At 38.7% G+C, this 22725-nt stretch overlaps 1 protein-coding gene across 1 annotated transcript in view; it reads left to right on the top strand.

Moving 5' to 3' along the window:
- Positions 1–814: 814 nt before the first annotated feature.
- The window catches only part of cgnl1 (cingulin-like 1), a 28819-nt gene continuing 6908 nt past the window's right edge, over positions 815–22725 (top strand). Inside the window, exons 1-12 of the mRNA XM_014027634.1 lie at positions 815–1090; positions 4993–6731; positions 6890–6984; positions 8895–9000; positions 9336–9437; positions 9726–9862; positions 11575–11713; positions 11837–12049; positions 19551–19757; positions 19867–19971; positions 20059–20211; positions 20970–21140. Of these exons, the coding sequence (XP_013883088.1) occupies positions 5043–6731; positions 6890–6984; positions 8895–9000; positions 9336–9437; positions 9726–9862; positions 11575–11713; positions 11837–12049; positions 19551–19757; positions 19867–19971; positions 20059–20211; positions 20970–21140 (3117 nt within the window). The 5' untranslated portion in view covers positions 815–1090; positions 4993–5042. The remainder of the gene's footprint in view (positions 1091–4992; positions 6732–6889; positions 6985–8894; positions 9001–9335; positions 9438–9725; positions 9863–11574; positions 11714–11836; positions 12050–19550; positions 19758–19866; positions 19972–20058; positions 20212–20969; positions 21141–22725) is intronic.

Raw genomic sequence — 22725 nt, 5'->3', positions numbered from 1 at the left:
CTGTGTGATGCCATCATGTCAATATGGACCAAAATCTCTGAGGAATGCTTCCAGCACCTTGTTGAATCTATGCCACGAAGAACTGAGGCAGTTCTGAAGGCAAAAGGGGGTCCAACCTGTTACTAGCGTGGTGTACCTAATAAAGTGGCCGGTGAGTGTATATATATATATAAGTCTGTTTATGTTGATCAAACTGAGTCAGGTTTATGTTTAAACTATTTTTAGTCTCACTTCCATATATAATAAGAAACAAKGTTCTTATTATACATGGAAGTGAGACTAAAAATAGTTTAAACATAAACCTGACTCAGTTTGATCAACATAAACAGACCTTTTCCCTGATTTCTTCCACAACACCATCTTTCTTCTTACAGCAGGGACGTCTGAAAGATGAGACAGACAAGTTTGTGGGACATGAGATAAAAAAATACAGCTCAGTAACACAAAAACAGGACACATGGTAACACAACTTCTCAGCAAAAATCCCTTTACCTCAGCTCAGCTGCACTGAGGTCAGCTTCATAACCACTAGATGACGCTGTAGGTTTTTAAAGACGTGTTTTATTAATTTAATTTATGCAAAGCGCGAATAATTAACTTAATGACTTAATAATGAATCAAACACTTGGGCATTTAATCAAAAGTTCAATAAAGTCTTCATGAACTTTATAACTAACGTTCTCACAGTATTTCAATGTTTTGTTTTCTTAAAACTAACTAATACTCTTATTTCAGGTAAAAAGCCTTAAGTTAAGCTGACCTGGTTCAATGAGTTCGGTGCTTTGGGGCTGGTTCGGTGAGCAGTACCTGTTCCCGGACCAGCAGCAGCCCGGGCGGCTGGTTTCTGAGTGGGTGGGCGGGTTTGTGAGCCCGTTTTGGGAGGCGGAGCGGCCGCAGGGTCGGTCGGTCGGTCGGTCGGTCGGACGTCCTTCGGGCTCCCCTCTCCCTCACACTCAGTCAGGAGAGACACAAGTTAGCAAAGTGTGACGCGGACACTTTGTGGAAGACTTTAACTCTTAAAACTACTTTAAACAAACGTTTATTTTATTTTTATTTTACCAAACGACAGAAGGAAGAAGCGCGACTCCTGGTAAGTAGCCTWAAAAAAACTGCGTGAGTTTTTCAGCAACATGACGGACAGATGAACTGTTATATGGCGAATTAAAGTGCTAAAACTTTTACTTTAATAAGTGACTTCTTGAAGCGTTTTGTATTTACTTTTATTTTTTGCCCGTTATATCTCTGGAGTGTCAGTGTGGCGTTTCCACCTGTTGCTCAGCTGCATCTAAATTTTCTTTAAAAAAATTAGGTCAAATCAAGTCGTCGGGTTTTCTAAACAAACTGCAAACATCCTCAACTAAAATATAAAACCCCTCAACGGTGTTAGGGGTGATTTTAATGGTGTTTACAGTTGGTCAAGTACACACACACACCACCTGAGGCTCAGATTCAGGTTGCATAACTTCATCGTATTTTCCCACAGTGAGTGTAAATCTTCACCTTTTTCCACTGTCGGTTAACCCCTAGCTGCTCGGATCTACGGTGGCCTGAAGGTACAAAACTCACCAAAATTATAATAAAAAAAATCACTCAAGGAGGTTTAAGAAAATACAAAATACTGTTTATTTGTTTCCTTAATGTGYGTTTTGTGAAATGTTGTTTATCCTGTTTAGTGTGTTATGTGTTTCCTTGTTTTAATGATGTCTTTTCTTTTTGGTTTCTGTGTTGCGTTTTCTGAAATGTCTTAGTTTTATTTCCTGAATTGTTGTTGCTGCAGCTCTTGACTTTGTGTCAGAGCTTTTGTTTAGGAATGAAGCTGATCATGTTGCATCTGCAGATAAAAAAAAAATATTGTCAGAGCTTCACCTTTGAACTCACCAGAACCTGGGCTCTGACATCCTAACCTGTCTGGGCCCAGTACTGACCTCTGTTCTGCAGCCCTGAAGGTAGCACCATAAAGAGCTCCTGAAGCTTTTCTTTAAAATTATTTATTAAACCACTGGAGGAAGGAAACTCTCAGAAAATAATTACTGGATGAACATCCACAACTGATTTAAATCAGTCTAATTCAAAACACAAAGACTATAAGTTAATTTAACAGATATTCAGCTAAATTTGGTGTAGTAGCAGTTAGGGGTATGGCAATACATTGATAAATATTGATATATTGATTAAATGATTTATGATTCAATTACACCAAGGCAAAATGGAAACTTTGATACATATCATCATCATATGCCCATCTAATAAAATTGATTGTGGTAGATGGGCATATATATGATATTGTATCATATCGATCACAGACTTGTGAATTTAGCTGAATCAAAATTGTATCTTGATAGACTTTGGGATATCAAGAAACGTATCGATATAACATGGTATCGAGATAAAKCTGGTGGTAGTATTGAGACTAATTCACAACATATACTTCAATGGCTGCACATTGCAAAATTTATTTGTTTTAAACTTTCAGAATAAATGTGGGCATCATGAACCACTGGGTTCAACTCTTAAACTTTTAGAGTCAAACCAACTGAAGAGCACTTCTGCCCACACAAAATAACTCTGACTCAGTCACATTTACAGATGTCAAGCTAAAGTTTGGAGTGGCTGTATCTGAGAGTCATTCACAACATATGAGTGCTAACACATCTTATAAGTTTTTGCAATCAGTTTGCACRCCTCGTTTACAAGGTTTGACCAAAATGGATAAAACTCTGTCCCRTCTAGTCATAAGATGATCTTAGTTTAACACTGTGGGAGGAAAGTGGCAGTTCATATGCATTCCTTCTTGGAAWATTGAGTCTTTGGTTTTCACTGAASGAGAAAAWTTTGCACATTTGTTCATCTACCCACCACTTGTAACACTAAACATGAAATGGTCTGTTGTTGTGTCTTCCATAACTTTTAATCTGGCCTTGACAGCATCTCTGAACAGAATACTGTACGTTTTCTACTTCTTCAGATYAAAGTCTGCAAAACTGACCAAACCTGGCTAATTATAACTCACAGACTATTAAAAACCAAGTGGAGGTGAATTATGTTGTGCAAACATTAGTTACAATGGGTTTTGTTTATTTACAGTGTTTTATGGTTGTCAGCAATACCAACTAAAATGTCTCTATGAGATGGGAAACAACCTTATTTTCAAAGGGTGTGTCCGGTTTTCACACAACCATTTACAAAGTAATCTAAGAAGAATGAAAATGTTGCATCTTTTCCAGTTTAACTTTATTGGGGGTATTACTGACTTGCTCAGCCAAGCAAAATAACTGGACTGTTTTGGGGTCATATTTGAGTAGCAGAAACAAAACAATCAACATTTCCCTACAATCAAGCTTTCTATTTAGATATCGCAACCAAAAGGCAAAGAGTTTATGAAAAATTGTTAATCTCKTCAGGCTACGCTGTTTTACCAAGATACAACTCTACAAAGGACTGCATTTCACTTGTAAGCGCGTCTGTCAGGACTTATCTCATGTTGATGTGAAATATCCTGCCTTTGCTTTTGTTGTCAGTCTTATCAGCGTCCTTCCTCTGGGCCCATCTTGTTCCATCCTTGTATTGTAACATCAGGTAGAATGGGACACTSTCAGCAGAGCAAACAGGAATCTGTTCAGGTCCCATTGTCTGCTGAACACACGGTGGCTGCAAATGGTTTTGTTTTTAATGCCTTCCTGGTCATAAACGTGTCGGAAGAATACTGGGCAGATCACTTTGATATTTTTATTGTAGTTTTTATATTATTTTACCAGCTGCTTCTATAAAAAATATCTGTGTACTATAAATGTTGAGCCAAACACCACATTTGCTGGCTTAAACTTTGTTGCCATTTCCCTAAGGGAGATTCTGTAAATGTAACCAGCATTGTACTATCTTGGCACACAAACATACAACTTAGACAAGTTGATGAAAATGTAAGCCCTCCTTAGTAGACATGACAGCTATCAGGTTATTCTCAGAGGATTGGACTACGAGGATTGGACTACGAAGTGAGCTAAACGGCTAAGCCAGCTGAGCTGAAAGTCAGATTTTTCAGTGTCACAAATGTGGCTCAGTTTGAACTTTGTTAGACCATCATTGTAACATTTGCTGAACTCATAACCTGCTTCTAGCAGTTTATGTTCTGAGTGTTGTTATAAATTGTTTTTAAAAAGCGTGACATGTTCACTGATTATTTTCCTGATGACAGAAAAATCAAACTGAAACATTTACAATATATTAAGTTGATGAAGTTGAATCAGCTGCATAGATTTTTAGATTTTGTCTTCTAAACCTCTGACGGTGAATTAAAGTGGAAATAATTTGCACCTAATAGGGCAAAGTCAGAGCTAAAAAAAAAAAAGAAAATTTTGAGCTACAACGATTAAGTTTAAGAAAGTAAAATGCTTTTTTTTCTTGAACAGCCTGAAGCAGAAAGTCTAGGTTAACAAAAAAGATCATAGAAAGACTTAAAGTATCATTTATCTCTGAGTGGAGTATTAAGTTTTGTCAAGCCAAATAGCACAAACAATGCCCAACTGTCTTGCTTCATAGTACCCGTTAAGTCTAAAGAGTCAGTTATTACTTTGTCTAGATTAGTCTATATTTGTTCTGTGCAGCAAATAGTAATTTTGTTGTGACATACTTGTTATTCATTCACCTGTAAGGCTCTTCTTAAAATACCTTGTCATTTTTGCTGATAATGAGAAGGTGTTAAAAGTTGAATCATATCTTCCAATATTATGGTTTCAGAGATCTTCTCAGGGAACACAAACTGAGACTTTTTTTTTTGGTCTCGTGATTTGTTTTACCAGAGCAAGATTACTGTGGAGATAAAAAAAACATGAGAAATGCAAACAACCAAACAGAATGAAAATGGAAAACATAGATGCGGCAAAGACATTAAGCTTTTTGTTTTTGGCTCGAGTGGAAAAGCTTTGCTGTCATTATTAAGTTATGTGGCGTCTCATCTCTGACTAATCCAGCTGCTCTAATTGTTTGCTTGCCTAGGTGGGCCACCTGATCCAGGGAGAGGGATTTATTTTCCTTCCACATTCCTGATGGAGTCCTACAGAGGGACTGGGATCCCTAACAGTGGACCACAGCGGGCCTACTCCCAGCAGTCCCGAGCTTCCAGGTCCCAAAATAATGGTGCTGGTTCATATGGTCTCAGCATTCGAGTCCAGGGCATAGACGGACACCCATATGTAGTTCTCAACAACCAGGACAGGGCAGCTCAGTCCTATGTTGAACCTAACAGCAATGGATACATTGACACAGAAGGCTCCTTCATTGAGAACTACCAGGAATATGATTTCAGAGGAGACAAAGAAGTTGTAACCAATGACCCCTTTATAGAGTACAGAACGCAGAAGGGGATCCATTATCCTGGACCTCAGAATGGTGTTTCTGAATCACAAGGAAAGAAACCATCTACGCTTTTAAATTTTCAGAAGCACCCCGAGCTTCTACAGCCATACGATCCAGAGACCAATGCCTTAAACCTTGAAAGTTTCCACAGCCTCCCTTCAAAGCCTCTGCCTCTGCCTCTGCCTCTGCCTCTGCCTCAGCCTCAGCCTGAGACTGGGAGCAAAAACCAGAATTACTCCTCCAAATCTGCTGTACAGGTCTCCAGGTCCACTGTACAAATCTCCAGCCGTGGTAGATCATCAAGCTTAGACCGGAATAAAGTTCCTGCGCAACAAGAGAAAAGGCAACCATCACCACTACGTCGAAGGCCAGCTGACACTGATGCATCTCTTCCTAAGCAGAAATCACTGCCTCAATCTCAGTTGGCTCAGCCTCAGACAAGGTCACAATCACAACAGGGTCAACCACAGTTTAAACCTTATCTCACAAGTTTAAATCCAACTCCGTCCAAACCACCGTCTAAAACTCCACCAGTGCCTGCAGCCCAGCCCCAGCCTTCCACCGTGTCAAGTACCTCAGCTGAGCAGAGTAAGACCCCCACTTCAATGAGCAGCACCAACTCCAGCCTCGAGCRAACCCGCCATGAACCTGACATTCTTTCCCTACGTCGTTCTGACTCCAGTGAGCCAGTTCTGCAGCCCTCCTCCCGCACTCGCCATCCCTCGTTATCTTCCACAAATAAGGCTTCAATGGATGAACAAATGGACTCTCTGTATGCAGACACCATAAACCGCCATGAGAATCGTCGCTACATTCCCTTTAAGCCTGGATCAGGCAGAGACATTGACACTGGCTCCGGTCCTGGCATTGATGAGCTCATTGACAAGTTTGATGGTAAAAACGGCAGTAGTCAGCGCAGAGGAAGAGCAGGGCGAAGAAACAGGATTAATCCAGAGGACAGAAAACGCTCCCGCAGCGTGGATAGTGCCCTTGGCCTGAGAAACAACTCGAGCTACATGGATGAGGTCGATCAATATCGAGGCACGTCAATGGAGCACGTCCTACTGCCGTCACAGTTGCGTATGCAGAAGACGGCCAGCGGTCTGAACTCCTGGTCTACGGTTGTTGATGGTAAGGCAGGGCCTTCAGTTCGCACCATCAGTGCACCAGGATCCCCTCAAAGCACCATCACTAAGAGTTATGGCTCCATACAAGGCTACAAAAAGCCACAGACTCGCCCCTCTTTGCCGTCTTTTAAGAGTAACGAGAGTGAGAAAATACCTTCTTCAGCTGTGAAGGTTTCAACATCACTGTCAACGTCTCTGTCCAAATCCTCTTCCCCCGCAGACAAAACGTCCAGTCCTGAGGCAGACGTTCAGGTAAAACACCTAACAACCATGCTGTAAAGTTAGAACCAGGTCAAACGTGTTTTAACTGATTTAATCATTCGTTATGACTATACAGAGAATCCTAATTATTTTTTTACTCTGAACTCATTCATTTCAAGAAGCTTTTTGTCGTTTCCGGTCACATCCAGGCGACACCTGATCTCCTCAGAGGTCAGCAGGAGCTTTCACAACAAACAAACGAAGAGACCGCGAAGCAGATCCTCTTCAATTACCTCAAAGATGGGTAAGCTCTTCTGTTTGTGTCTAACTTCCTGTATTATAATTAAAACGGGACCTGATTGTATTAAAGTGTTTGGAGTGATTGGRTGTGCTGTCTACAAAAGCCCAGTGTGAAATGAAATAATAAACTCTTCTGTGAAAGCAGATGTTTATTTTTTGCTTCGATCTRCCCAGAGCTGTTTTAGATTAAATTTAAAAAAGTGCTCGCCTTACCCTCACATAGAGACAGATTTTTTTTTGAGTTGTCAGGAATTTATTTTCTTTCAGAAGTGTATTTTCTGACCCTTTTTTATATAGTGACACATAAAAGAATGGAAAACATTTACATTGGTTCTCTGATCCTGTTTAAGAGAGGGATGAATTGTTTAAAACTTCCGTTGAAGAGCATTTAAAAGAAAAGTTGTGACACACTGCTTTGTGTTTTAAAAAATTTAGTTAAATACCGGTAGTTTAACATCTTTGTCATCTTTTACAATGCTGCTGAATGTTTTAGCTTTAACACGTGTCATATTTGTGTAAAGGTTTAAATAATCTTCCTCTTTAATGCATACAAGTTTGATGAGTTAAACTCACATCACTCATTTTTAGAATAATCCAAAGAGCACAAAATAATCCAAAGAGCACGTCATTCAACAAAAACAAAGCAACCTGATCAAACTTTCGTTGTGCAAAGTAAACCCTACTGTTTTTCTTTATCAGTGCCTGAGCAAAAATAAACAAGAAAGACTTCCTTGCGACGTTTGCAACCTGTTTTCTCAGTTTGATGAACACTTAGCTCAAGACAAAGAGGTGAACACAGGTGAAATGTAAAATAATTTTAATGCCATTAATATTTTTTTGTCTTTTATCCACAAATATAAATATGTTAAAAGTAATATTTTGACCTTTTATTATTGTTTATACAATAACAGTGAATTTGGACCACCTTTTGTAAAAGTTTCCTTATTACTTCATAGTTTTACACTGAGAAATAGTTTGCTGGCTTCGACAGTTCCTGCAGCTGCTACAGGCTTTGGGTTTTGCAGCGAGCTCAGGAAACTGCTTGGGTGTGTCGGCCCACAGGTCAGGAGTCAGAGGACAAAAGAAAGGAAACACAGATGGAAGTTCAGGGGCTGAAACTGAGCTACATTCCCAAAGCTCAGAAGACAAACATTCACCAGTAGGGGATTTTAGCGTTTTAATGAAAATCATCTGCTGGAGGAGAGCTTAGAGGACGTTGGGGGAGTTTTGGCTTTTTTGTGTCAGCCTTGAAATTTATCAGGATAATATATGGCTCGTGTCATCTAAAACTGAGTAACTCCAGTTTTGTGATTTCAAATGTTTTGACTATAGCTAAATGACTAAATGCTTCTCTGAGTCAAAAAAAAAATCCTCCCATCAGTGGTTTTTGACATTGGTTGATAAACTCACAATTAGACCTTCTTTTTTTTTTCAAAATTTTTATATATGAAGCCAATATTTTTTGAATCAGCTATAACATTTGCTAGGCTACAATAAACAAAGGTCATATTTTGAACAATAAAGATGCTTTTTAACTAACTACAATTGATCTAAGTGTCAATTATCTGTCAATTTTTACTAAAAAAAACACTTCATACTCTGAGAACATTAAAAAGTGAATTGGAACATTCATATTTATTTCTTAGGTTCTGTTCCTTGTAAAATGACTAAATTCTGTAATAATCCCTACATCTTAATTGTTTTGTGTTCGTTTGCTTCCAGTTGGTTAGATGTTGTAATGAAACTGTTTGTGCTRGTAGGTGACACATCAAAGCAGTATGATCCTTCCTGACCCCCTCTAAGCTAGGATTGAACTACATTCTTCTCTGCCCAGTCTATATTATTTTTTTCCTAATAAACACAGAGAGAATTTTTTCAAACTTTTATTAACCAGAATGTTAACGTTTTATGCAGGAGCAACGATAACGACGAAACGACGAAGAAAAAGGTCAACCTTGTGTTCGAGAAGATACAGACGCTGAAGTCTAGAGCCACAGCGACCGCACAAAGCGACAACAAAGTGAGTATTTTTTTTATTAACTTAAATGTTCATAGTTAAAGATTGCTTTATTCTGTTTATGCTGGCTACACGTCTAAAGAACATGTTTAGCTTCAGCTGTTCTGCAGTAATTTAATGAGAGATGAAGCTTCCAGCAGTGCAGCTCAGCTGACTCAGATTTGTTCATTTTAAGTGGAGCTTATTTACTCTTTAGCAGATATTGTCAGCTGCTCAGTAATTGACCATCATCTATAACAAATTATATTAAATAAACAGATATTATGTCCCTGTATTTTATTTACAATGTATTAGCAAAGATTATTCATCTCAAAACTTAATAAGTGTCTTTATTTCAGTCAYTGGACCTCGCTGCCCAGACCAAAGAACTTCAGGAACAAAATGCTGAACTGGAAAAAGAGATCTTGGAACTGAGGAGACAGCTGGACGAACAAATAACGGTAACATCAGTAAAACTGCAGGTGTGCCTCTGATGCCAATCTGCTTATGCTGGCATCTTGGATTATTGCTGAACTTGTTGTTCAGGGATATCCTTTAAACATGTTTTTGCCTGAAAAAAATCTTACGGTGTAAATAAAATATGCATTTTTACAAATGGATTGGCAAAAGAATCAACAAGACTTCAGGTGTTATTCCTACATGTGTCATATAAACTGCTTAAAATAGATATAAATGTAAACATGGATATAAATAAATACATTAATATATTGTTTGGTTTTTATAAACAGAAGAGTCAGGCTGAYAAAAGGACAGCAGCCGGGTTGAAGGAGCTACAGCAGGAGCTACAGCGGAGCCTGGATGAATGCAGACGTTTGAAAGAAAAACTGACAAAGACAGAAGTCGACCTCCAGACCACAGTGGAGGAGTAAGTGAAGAGTCAAGCTGCTGGTCGAGCCAATAATCATTAACCAACCAGCTTACCTTTTTGGTTTTAACTGTTTTGTCAGTGCAAGTGTTTTTCTGAAACTGTGCTGCTTAGAGTTGAAACACTCACACTGAACTGTTTGAACAACTGGAACGTTGGAAAACTTGCWAAGAATTGTGTTTTTATTGCTGCTCTTTTGATCCCAACTGATCTCTAAGGGTTTCTGTACAGAAGAGGGTCGGTTCAGGTAGCAGCAGCACGCACGTCCCAGACTGGGCCTCCCAGTAAAGCTCCATGTTTACTTTAGTATCTATAATAACTTACTTTTAGTGACTGGTTTAATATTCAATCTGACACAGGGTTCCTGCAGATCCTTTAAAAGTCTTAAAAGTAATTGAATTCACCAATCCAAAAATAAGGCCTTAATTAGCCTTAATTAGCCTTAAAAATCAATCTTTCAGATGTCTTAAAAATGTTAACACATTGTAAATAGAATGATTGTAATTCATCTCAAATATTAAAAGAATTGGTAACATTTATTTCTTTTAAATGTTCACATACAGACATTCCCCTTTCACATCACTTCCTGTTATTTCACATGCTAATTTCTCAACAGCTGCCCATCTGAGCAATGTGAAATTTGTTTTGCAATATGTTAACAATGTTTTTTCCAAAAATGCATTCACTTTTCTTACAAAAAATTGATTTCTCAGCACTTTGTTTCATCTACAGAAAATTGGAGTTAAGACCCCACTCTGGGACCTAAAACTCCAAATTTGTGGTTGTTAGAGGATTTTCAGAAATTAAATTAGGTTTAAAACTGACTGCTAAGAACGTTTCTTCTATGGGTGATGAAAAGCAGTTCGATATGGATAAAAACAATTGGTCTATTAGCAATATTTGAATACTTCAACCAAAAATACTTTGATTCATGAATTTCTGTTTTTGTCATTTTCAWTTTTTGTCATTTGTGTTTATTACGAAATTGGTCTTAAATTTAATTTCACTTGGCATTAAAAAGTCTTAAAAGGTCTTAAATTTAACTTGGCTTAAACTGTAGGAACCATGTGACAGAACTAACAATCCTGCTTCATATCTGCTTTTTTTTAAATGTGATCCAATGGATCTGACAGATTTAAGAATGATATTTACAGTTTGTTTTATCAGAGCTGCACAAATACTGGGCCAATCAGCTGAACTGTTACRGTCCTAGATGCTCCTCTCTGATGTAGACGCGAGTGGCTGGAACACAGCTGTACAGTGTTTTGAGGCTAATTATGGCAGAAGATAAAAAGAAGAGAGGAAAATTTATTTCTACTGCACGTTTATTTTTTATTTTTTATTTTTTGCACAATTATTCTAGATTTGTTTGAGGCTTTAAAGTTTCCAAGTGAAAACTGAGGTGAACTGACATCAAGTCAGCGTTTTCTATACAAGCCAACAAGGATTGCTGTTTGGAACTGGAGTAGATGTTTTGCTCGAGTCTATATGACTGAGAATTTCTTTAAAGTGTCCCACATCATTTGCCACCCTCCACTTTGGTATTTCACATTATGTTGAAGTTTTAAATTTTGCCTCTGTGCTCTGCAGGCCTTCTGTTTAATACCAGCCCAGGTGCTTCTGTTTGCATGTATGAGTTGAGTTGCAGGTGTGCCTAAATCCTGTATAAGAAGAACCTATGCTGTGTTCAAACATATTTTGTTCCTTGTTAGGCTTTTCCAGGTGAAGATGGAGAGGGAGCAGTACCAGACAGAGATCAGAGACATGCAGGATCAGCTGTCAGAGATGCACGATGAGCTGGACTCAGCCAAGAGGTCTGCTGCTGATGAAGAGAAAGACATCTTAATGGCGGTAAGCTGCAGGGTTTGTTGTTGAAAACATAATTCTGTTAAAACGTTAAACATCAAGTCTGCGTTAACTGTTTAACCTGCTGAGTTTAAGTTCCCATCATGTCTCCCATTTTTCCCCCCCCAGGACATGATGCAACTGAAGGTGGAGATGCAGGAAGTTCTCCTGGCTAAGGAGGAACAAGAGGAGTTGCTGAGGAGGCGAGAAAGGGAGCTGGCAGCTCTTAAAGGAGCCTTGAAGGAGGAAGTATCTGCTCATGATCAAGAGGTGGACAAGATGAAGGAGCAGTATGAGAAGGAAATTAGAAGGCTGCAGACATCTGTGGAGGACGCCAAGCAGGTAATCATCCTACGATTTGACTCCTCTCTTTCAGTTTGACTTGATGCGTTCCCTCCTCCTCATGTTGCAGTTCCCCTCCCCCCTTCAGGGAGCGCAGCCTGTCAGAGAAATGTGGAGATAAGCACATTGTCAGGGGAATTATAATGGTGTGTAATTTATTGACCACATTGCCACGTGTTTGTCATCACAGTTGGTGTTTTGCTTTGAAGTAACTTTATTTGAACCTTTTTATAAGTTTCACATCTGAATATCAAAATATGAAGACACTGGTTATAAAATGAGATGGGTATAGTTAGTTTTTTTAATCAGTGTGACTTAACTTTACAAGAAAAGGAGGCAAAATGTGTTTTTTTTTTTCCTGTAACTGTTTAGTACTTTTTCCTCAGTTATGTAAATAAATAAGAGCACTAATACTTAGTGCTGAAGAAGTGACTGACTTCTGTTTAACCTCTAAAATCCAGTTCTACCAGTATAGATTTTACAGCGTGACGTGCAGATGATTTCCTAAAAATGGATAGCCAATGAAAAGGATAAACACTTTAAACGTCTGAGTGTGTTGTGATTTAAATGCACAATTTGGTGAAAGAAAAACTAATGGTCTCAGTAGATGGTAGGATATTAATCTGTGGGAGGATGAAATGGAAATTTGGCTTCAGTGGGTTGAGTTTTAAAACAGAGCAGTTTGATAAAGTATAAACAAAGTGGTAAGATGTAATTTTAAATTTTCACAAGAAACCTTTTAAATGTGGAGGGGTTTTCTTTTCTCGTTCTGCTTCTTTTTGAATAATTCTATTCCTGGAAGAGTGATACTGGAGAACAAAAATGTAGACGTTTATCTCTAGATGAAAATCTTACCTGGCACACAAGGTCCCCATTGTAGCTGTATAATTGCCACTAATACAGATCTGAGTTACAATAACATTGTTGCCAAAGCATTGAGGAGTTTTAAGCTGTTTATAAAATGGATAAAGGAGAGTGGACGAATGGGAGAAGCATGATGAAGACTGAAGGCCTGTTTGTCTGTAGGTTGCTGTGTAAACCCACGTGTGTCCTGTTTGTCTCAATGAGTGGAAGTTGCCCTTGTTCTCTGCTTCCTGCTGGCATGTTGGGGGTTCCAGCGCTGCTCTGAACAGAGATCCAGGAGGATATTTGGTTTGTTGAACAAAGTTAACTCTTCTCAAGGGACTAAGACATCAGGGGATTACCCTTGGTGCTTTGTAAACACCTGGCAAGATAAAGTCATTGTGTGTTTCTTTTTTAAGATAGTCACTCATGAAAGCTTTTTTTCCTCATTGTAAATACAATATGCTTTGCTTTTTTTACAATGCTTATTAGATATGATGCCAGATTTGATCTTACAGCACTGTTTAAGCAATCAAAAATTATGCAAAAGTTTGCAGCTGTGTTTGAATACTCACAGATTGCTCTTTGTGATCTTCTTTAGCTCATGTGTTTGTCAACTGGAGGTTGTCTTCTAACATGGCAGCTAAGCTGCATAAACAAACTGACATCGTTGCAGGGAAGTCTATAATTGCTCTTTTGCATAATAGAAATGTGCAGAAAGGTTAAATCCAACTGGGAAGACAAGTTAGACACACTTCTATTCATGCTGGGGAGTCAGACAAGGTAAAAAGAAGGTCAGAGTGGCATCTTTATTTCTGCAGCTCCATCTCTAACCAAAGTGCTGCTTCACTCTYCCCTGGCCCTGATGTTTTCTGGTGACCATGCTGACCAAGAATGCTGGAAAGTGGGGCAGTAAATTGCTCTGTATGCAAGTTAATTGTAGTGGCAGGCCATCACTAATCTAATGAGCTGCAGTTTCTGAGTCGCGACGTGTCCCCTCTTCTTCCTGTGCCCTGAAAAAGTGGGGGTAATTGTGAACCTCGGTCGATAATGAATGATGAGTTTGTTTCACACAATAATAGCAGTGGGGGTTGGGACACGCTGAATAAGTGGGTCAGTATGCTGTAGGAAAGGGGGTGCATGGCTGACCCCTATAAAAGAGGTTTGAGGTCTGTTTTGTGTCTTAACTTGAAAGCTGCGTTGTGTTTCTGATGAGCTGCAATTTGAGGAATTTTGTCTGGGCTGAAAAAAATTCTTGGCCATGCAAATTATTCTGTGCATATTTAGCAAGTGTTGCTCCGAACGTTAACAAAAACCATCTGCTCATTTGGCGGTGGATCTTCCTGTCCTGTGTCCACGTGGGCCAGTATTTGAAAAATGTGGAAGAGATGGGGTGCAGTTGGAAGAGATGAGCTTTCCCTTTCAGGAATGTTGGGGTCAGATTGGAGAATGTGCACCCTGTAGATGTTCTTCTTTACTCAGCTCCGGCTCAGTTACACTAGACCCTCTTCGACCTGCGGGAGAGGCTTAAATGTTTTTCATTTTTCCTCCCTTCGGGGTGCAGTAGTTCTATCCCAAACTCTGCAGCACTCCAGATTTTCAGTGTTGGAGGCTTTAATAGGTCTCAGCCCTTCCTATATTTAAAGACGGAGCCTTGTGCTTATTGCATCATTTCCAGCTCTTGTTATGTTTCACCAACAAACCTAAACCACAGTGTGCAACACAGCTACAGTGTTATCCTGCCCCCATCTGTAACCTCAATCCCAAATGCTGCACTTTTTAATTTCCCAACTCCACAGTTTCCACACAAGCCTCCTGAGTGATCTGCTGCGCACCTAGATGCTGTTTATTTTCTTGCTCGAGTCGTTCTCGCTCCAATCCCAGCCCGCCTCCCTACTAATCTCTGCCAGCGTGTGAACTGAAGTCTCAGTGTCTGATCATCAAACTTGTGTAGCCCTGAAAAAAAAAAGAGTTTCCCCTTCGGGCTTGTTTTGAAAGCAAAGACTCCAGCATGAGTCTGTATATTTGATGATAGCGCTATATTTCCCAGCAAAGCTTTGGGTGTTGATTTACCAGACGACTGCAAAGAGGAGGAATGAGACGACAGGACAGTAAGTGAGGAAGGAAAGGGTGATCTTGATGCAGACATCAAGGAAGTAACAGTTTATCCATCATAAAATATTCCTTCTTCCAAGTCTTCAAACAGCWATGCTGACAACTTTGTAGATTGGTGGATTTAAGCAATCTGAAAAATAATGAAATACTCAGCAATTTCACCAGAAGGTTTTTTTAAATTTAGAAACTGTCCTGGAAACTGCACAYGAACTAAACTACTACAACATTTCTAGAATATCTTTAGGTTATCTGGTTTAACTGGCTAAGAAGTATTATGATGCTAGTTGTCAACTTAGCTGACTTTGAATGCATAACCCCTTGAGCAAAACAAATATAAGGTTCATTATCTGCATCAGGCAGAAAGTTACACAACTGCTGCAGCCAGAGAAGGAAAGAGAAGCCAACAAAAAGGATGGATGTCTGAAAACAATTATTACAATAAACCCAGAAACAAGATAAAAACTGTTATTTATGCTCTAAAATAAGAAGCATTTGGTTTAGTCTTTTATTCATTTTTCATTATTATAAACATGGAATAGGAAACATGTATGTATTAATATGAATGTAAGCATGTTTTGGTTAATTTTGACATGTGTGATGTGCTGTCCATTAATATAATGTCTGAGAAAAGCTGCCAAGTACAAACTCCAAGTGGGAGCTTTGATGTTTGTATTTGTTTTGCTCCATGGTCTAATTAGAAATGCCTGATTTGCCAAAAAAAAACAAAAAAAAAAAAAACCAAACTTGCAGATTTGGATCTGAACATGCCACTTGTGCAGACGTCCAAGACTGTTTGAGATGTTTCTGATAAGTGGTTTGTGTATTCTGCAAACATTTACATAATGCTTTTTATTCTGACTGGTCACAAGATGATTATTTTTGCTTGTTTCTGATTTTGAACACTTTGACTCTTGGAGTTTGGATCTGATCGTAAATTAGCGTGTGTGCAGAAAACTCTGTTTGAGCTGTTAATCTTCGCACTTGAATTGTGTGAGATGTTTTCTTTTCTCCCACGATTCTTTGCTCAGTTTTTTTGGCACACAGCCAAAAATGTGCAACTCATTTTTGGCTTTTAACACAATGGTTGATTAAATYACCTCTTTACCTTCAAAGTCCATTGATGCAACTCTGATCTGTYGTTTCAACAGTTCATATTGTACAGTGTTTACATTGTCACACTTAGTTACACTATAAAAATGTATTGTTGCAACTTWGTTTTTGTTTTTTTCTCTGTGTGCTGGAATCAAGGTGCATCAGATTTTTTCAAGAATTTAATTTTATTGGTTTACTAATTTTGTAGTAGCTTTGAGTGTTAATAACTAAGTTCACGTAGGACGGAGGACAAAGAAGGTATCCAGTTCCCCTATGTCTCTAATTCCATTAAACTCCTCCAGATATGCAGTTTGATTTTGCCAAAAGAAGCTGGTGGTCTGTTTTTCTAAAGGACAAGGCAAGAGATCATTTCTGTCTTGACCGAGGAGATGCCAGCACTTCTCAGCTGTCACATTTTAATTTCTGCTTAAATCCTCTCKTTCAGTCAATCACAGGGCTTCCTTTGAAGCTCGTCTCAAACCTGGATACCTTGTCCTTGTGAGGGAAGTGGTGGTATTTATGTTTAGTTGATTGATTAAATGAAGGCCTCTTCTTGGCCAGCGAGGTTTAATAAAGCCTCTCTCTGAGCTTAGACATTTAATTTAAATAGTTTGATAAGGTAAATGGCTGGGGACTGCTTTTGTAACCCTTTCCAGGAAAAAGCAATTAATGTATTTTTATTTGAAACAAGAAAATCTTCAAAAATTGCACCTAGAAAGAAATGGTAAGATTCTGTCTTTTTGTAATCTTAAAAAGTCAGAAACATTAAGAGAATAATAGGGAAACAAAAGGTTTGATGCTGAAAGTTGAGCCCAGAAGTTAATAATGTGATWAACGTGGAATAAACACGTCAGGTTGACAGGTTGGATCTTTCCTTGTTCATGTTTCCTTTGTTTGCCTGGATAAAGACTCAGGCCTGAAGCTAAGATGCCATTGGAGCACTCGACCCTGAAGCCTGCACCCGACTTAAAGCTGCATTTCAAAGACAGCTCAAAGCTAGTTAATGTGCAACTTAGAATAAACACTTGGAGTATACATAMGGACTTAAGTCAAAAGTCAAGTTTGACGAAAAAATGAACTGGCTTGTGATATTAGCACTTATGCTTTTGTCAGGATTTACTAATATATGTAMGTTGAACTGTTGTTCTGATTTATTTAAGTTGGTATTTACAGAGTTAACAAGACTAGTATTGAATAAAATATACAAATTGTGCAACAGCTATTTATTTTCAATTCTTAATCATTTGCTGATTATTGGCTTCATTGTACTTTACTTTTATTTTACTGTTAAAAGAGGTAATATTTATATGGCCTCTTTTAACCTCTTTAAAAACACATTTCTTTTGCAAAAATAAAAATATTCTTGTAAAAAAGTTTTAAAAAGAGGTTATTMGTGAGAATAGGACAGAGTGAGACGTTCAGTTATCTGGGAGAAACTCGGTAGAGCCGCTGCTCCTCCACATCGAGAGAAGCCAGTTGAGGTGGTCCCCTGAATGCCTYCCTAAGGAGATTTTATAGGCATGTCCAACTGGAAGGAGACCCCTGGGAAAACCCAGAATTAGCTGGGTCTCTCGGCTGACCTGGAAACAATTTTGTTTCCTCCTAGAAGAGCTGTAAAAGGTAGTTGTCTGCTCAAGATGCTGCCTCCATGACCGACCCGAAGAGGATGGATGCATGAATAGATGGATGGCTAGACAGATGAATGGCAGTGTTRCTATTTCCTCTCATTAACAACAACAGATTTAGTTTTCTTCCTGACTGAGCAGCTTTGTTCAGTCGTGACACATATAGGGTAAAGTGGGACGTGGGACAGGCAGAATAGTTTTTGGGAGCTGGACTTGTTTTTATTGTGTTTATTTAAATGGTGCATTGATTATTTCTGCTTGTTTAATAAAGATAACATGATGTTAATCAGATGTGAAAACATGTTGAATTAAAGGTAAAAAATGCATTTTATTATTCTAATCATTTTTTAATTTACTCAGTCTAAAGGCTTAACATATTGTTTTCACCCTTTGTCTCCCTACGTAAATTGTCATTTGTTTGGATAATCCTGAGACTTGAAGCAATGCTGTGGTATGAACTCGTACTTTTAAGTGTGCTCTGAGGTGCTTTCTTCTTTGACCATGTCCTGGTGAAGCAGCAATGAGGGCGGCTCTGTAATGACAGTACAAACAGGTCTGACTGGCCTGCAGGCACTGAAGCAGGGAGACGTCCGTCACCTTTCTTATTCACAATCATTCTCCTGTTCTCGCACAACAATAACAAGACGAGCCAGCCACCAACACTTGTTATGCTGGTCACAAAAGGATTAGTAAAGAGTCAAGTAGAAACCTGTTCTATTCTGTAGAGATACTTTTTTTCATTATTTAAAACATTTGCTCAAAAATGTCCACCTGCTGACGGCTATAGTACTAAAACTGATAAGCTCAGATTTCATAAGTAGATAAAATGTAGTAAAACATAACTTATTTTTTTGTTTCAGTACTGTAGGCTTTACTTGATAAATCAACATAAAAATAGCTGAATTATGTATGTATGTATGTATGTATGTACTATATGTATGTACTGTATGTACTATATGTATGTACTGTATGCATGTATGTTAGGAGCAGTAGCATACATGAAGAAACCCAGTGTGTGGTTTTCTTAACTTAAAGCCTGTGCTCAGAGATGGCCTTCAACTTTATGAATGTCTTCACATATTTTCACTTCCCAAGTTTTCAGTATTACCCACCCTTTATCAGTTTTTTTTCCTTTCTTTTATTTTATTTTTTTACTACGGATTAACAATAGATTTTGCAGTTGGATTCAGTAATTCTGGATCTACTGGTATGATCTGCTGCACAGAAATGACCTGCACAAAAACTGTCTAACCAGTTGTGCAACATTCCACCTTCATGACAAGAAACAAATCACTGGGAACCTTTTGCATACCAACATAATTAACTACCTGAGTGTCACTACCGACACCTGTCATTTGTTGTACATATCAAGTTGTGTGATCAGTTTTCTTAGTTCCTTTCTTGTTTTATTTTCCTACGCATGTGTGTTTCAGTTTCTTCCTTTAAAGAATGCTAGGCCTTTTATTCCTAAAATCTTCCCACAAGTGCACACTAACATCTAAAACTGTTTTTGAATATTTCCACGTCTAATAGAGGTCACCATGTCACTGTCTGCTGACTTCTAGAGGCCCTCAATCAGCAGACATCAATAAAACCTCAGAGGTAGTTTCCTTCAGTTGTGGTTTATTATGAAGTGTGAAAGACTTACAGGAAGTCATTGTTCTTCGGTGCCTCTGCAGCAACAAAGAGGTCTCGAACTACAAAACCCTTTTTGTTATCAGGTTTTTGAGATGTTCCATCACGCGTCARAGTTCTGCTTTCTGTTGAGAGTCACAGACTTCTGCTTCTTTTGAACTGACGCCGCGTTCATTGTTCGGTTTCTGCAGAGCAGCGCAGCGGTGGTTCGGGAAAAGGCTGAAGTGGAGGCAGCCAAGGGCGCAGCGGAGGGCCAAGCAGGGCGGCTGACCCAAGAAATAGAGCGGCTGCGCAGGCGGACGAACGAGCTGGAGAATGAGGTGGCCAAACTCAACCGGATCATCGACGAAGCCAAGCTACAGGAGAGCAGGCTGGGAGACAAAGTCGGCCGATTGGAGGTGAGGGCTCGACAACAAAGATAATGAACTGAAAATAATCATACTTTAAGTTTAGGACTGTATTCTTTGTAGGTGAAATACAAGTTCTGAGGTAATCCTTGCATTGCAGAGGGAGAAAAAGCAACTGGAAGAGTCTTTGGGGGAAATTAAGGAGGAAGAGGAGGAGATGTCACGTGCCAACCGGGCGTTGACTCTCCGTCTGGAGGATGTGCAGGTAACTGTAACATCACTGTTCCGTGTTACAAGTGGTCAAATGAACAACTTCTCACTCCTTTTACTTTAACATGTCTTCTTTTTGCAGAGGAACTTTGCCAAACTGAGCAGTCAACACAAGGAGCTGGAGGAGAGGTTACAAGAAGAGAAGACTCAGAAGGAGCAGTTCAAAACCATGAAGAACAGCATCGAGGAAGAGAGGAGGCTGCTGGACCGAACGGTGGAAAAACTTCAGAAGGAGGTCCGTATACTAACCACGTAAAAACTAGGGGTGTAAATCACCAGCTTTATCACAATACGATATGTTTGGATGACAATTTGATATTTCTCTATCACAAAGTCTGTCACGATATGATTTCGATTCAGTTCACACGTCTGCCATCGATATAATGCGATATCGTATGTCCATCTAACACAATGACTGTGTTAGATGGRYATATGATATCGATTCMCATCGAGCATATGATGACARTATAGATCGATATTTTCATTTTGCCTCGATATAACTGAATCATGAACCATTCAAATCAATATATCGATATAGATCRATGTATCATTACACCCCTAATAAAAACATTATCTCACATCATTGACTTCAGTTTGAGTCTGATTCTGAGTTGGCAAAAAGCCTTCAGCTGTTTATTTAGATTCAAATAAGATTCATTATTATTGATTTGAATGTATTTTAATGCATAATAATCTGACTGACTCACAAAACTATGGTAAAAACAAAAAAAAAATACAATTTTAAAACAACTTTAAAAACAAAAAATAAATAAGGCTATAAATGATCGTGTTCTGCAGGTATTATTGATTTAAACCAGCATCTTAAGAATAAAGAATGTATAATTTTTACAGCAATTTATAACCTATCTAAATATAAAATTAGTCTAGTTTCAGTTTTTATGAATGAAATCAAACTTTCTGCCCCATTATTGTCACGCTGCTCTTTTTTTGCAGGCGTTTCACTCTTTTGTCTTCCTCTGTCTCTACCTGCAGATGAACGATATCGTTGAGGCGTCTCAGACGTCCACTCGGGAGCTGCAGGAGCAGATTGATATTTATAAAGAGAAGAACCGACGGGAGCTCACGGAGCTCCAGAGGCTCCTGAAGGAGCGAGGACAGGAACTGGAGGAGTTTGTGAAGACCACCAAAACTCTGCAAGGAGAGGTAGGGTGGCCCGCAGCAGCCTCGTCTGACATAATGAGGATGTAAATACTGCTTTCAGGGTGAGATGATGGTCAGGTTATTAGTCAGGCCAACCAAGCCTACTCATGCAGAATAGCTTTATGACTCAACCAGATGAGCCCTCCTTTTGACCTCATGGTCTCCGCTCAGACAGTGATGTCATCTATTTGGTATTTCTGCTCCCCGCTACCTTTCTAAACCTGAAAAACGGTTTAAAATAAAAGACTTCAACGATGAGAAGCAAACCGTCTGAATGTTGTTTTCATGTTAATAAAGGTGAAAATGAAAACTAATTACAACTAAGAGTTAATCATGGTGCTTTTGTGATACTTAATTGATAGATATAAATATATATTCCACWCTTCTTATTTATCTTTGATCCTTGTCAGCACTTTGGAATGTAGAGAATGTCTATTGAAAATTGGAATAGATGAGTGTGATTATTTATGTTAAGCTTTATTTACACACCAAATAATTACTGAAGGTGGGGCTATTGACACAGTTTTTTATGAGCACCATACAGAACAGTTTTACAGCCTAGTAAAATGCTTGAGAATAGTGTGAGGTATAATATTAACCTGGCAAAACCGCAAACTTGTAATAAATTTAGCGGTGTACAAAAAAAAAAATCACTGGTTTCAGAACTTCTGCTTTATGTTAAGTTTCTGAACAAAAGTYGTGCTTCTGTGTTAGAAATATGTGTTTAACACACTCAATAACACAAAAATAACTTTCAATGCTTGCTGGCTCCCTGTTTTTCAKTTTACAGAAGCTTGAATAAGATACTCAGTATTTGCACACAAAATGTTGAAAACATTTATCCTGACTGCTCGTGGTTATAAAAGTTAAACAGTTTTTAATTGTAAGAGAATTAATTACCCTAAAGATGTAAACATTAGATTTTAATGCATAAAACAATTTTAACTAAATATTAAAAGCATTAAACAGTGTTATATTTTAAATACACTCAGACTTCACTGAACAGTGTTCAAGTTTAAAAGTTTGTTGTTCAAAGTGCACATTTTGTTACACTTTCAGAGCTCATGAGGTTTCATCCTCTCATGTCATGTGATARAAAGTAGATAATAAGTGTCAGGGCAAGGTCAGCCTCCAGCCTCTTCCCGTCTGTATCCCCGCTGATGTATCTTTACTCAGCTGGAGYGCAGGAAGAGGAGGATGTCACTGTTGCGTTATCATTGTTGTGAAAGCCTCGCTGGCTCATTCACATCCTCCTCATCCTCCTCCAACACCTCTCCAGAGAAACTGATTACTCGTCCAGTGAGTCCTCTTATCACGCTGCTCTCAAACCTCCTGTCAGTCTCCTCCCATGTTTTCTTGGCAGGTCATTATTAAAGTTATGAGTGCAGGCCACAACATCTGAAATGTGTTTATATGTATTTTTTTTTTAAAAAGATAACTGGGAATGATGGCAACTTTAAAACAAACACAAGTGGTAAAACAAAAAATAAGCACATTCAGGAATAAATGGATGTTTGTAAGAAATTAGTGCAGCTGATGAATTAGTCTTGGCAGCAAACAGTGGGGTCAACTGTTCCAGCTGCGGGGG

The sequence above is a fragment of the Austrofundulus limnaeus genome, unplaced genomic scaffold (assembly GCF_001266775.1).
Source record: "Austrofundulus limnaeus strain Quisiro unplaced genomic scaffold, Austrofundulus_limnaeus-1.0 Scaffold5, whole genome shotgun sequence".
Classification (NCBI taxonomy): domain Eukaryota; kingdom Metazoa; phylum Chordata; class Actinopteri; order Cyprinodontiformes; family Rivulidae; genus Austrofundulus; species Austrofundulus limnaeus.
Note: the sequence above shows the minus strand (reverse complement) of the source record. Positions and strands in the feature narration are given on the sequence as shown.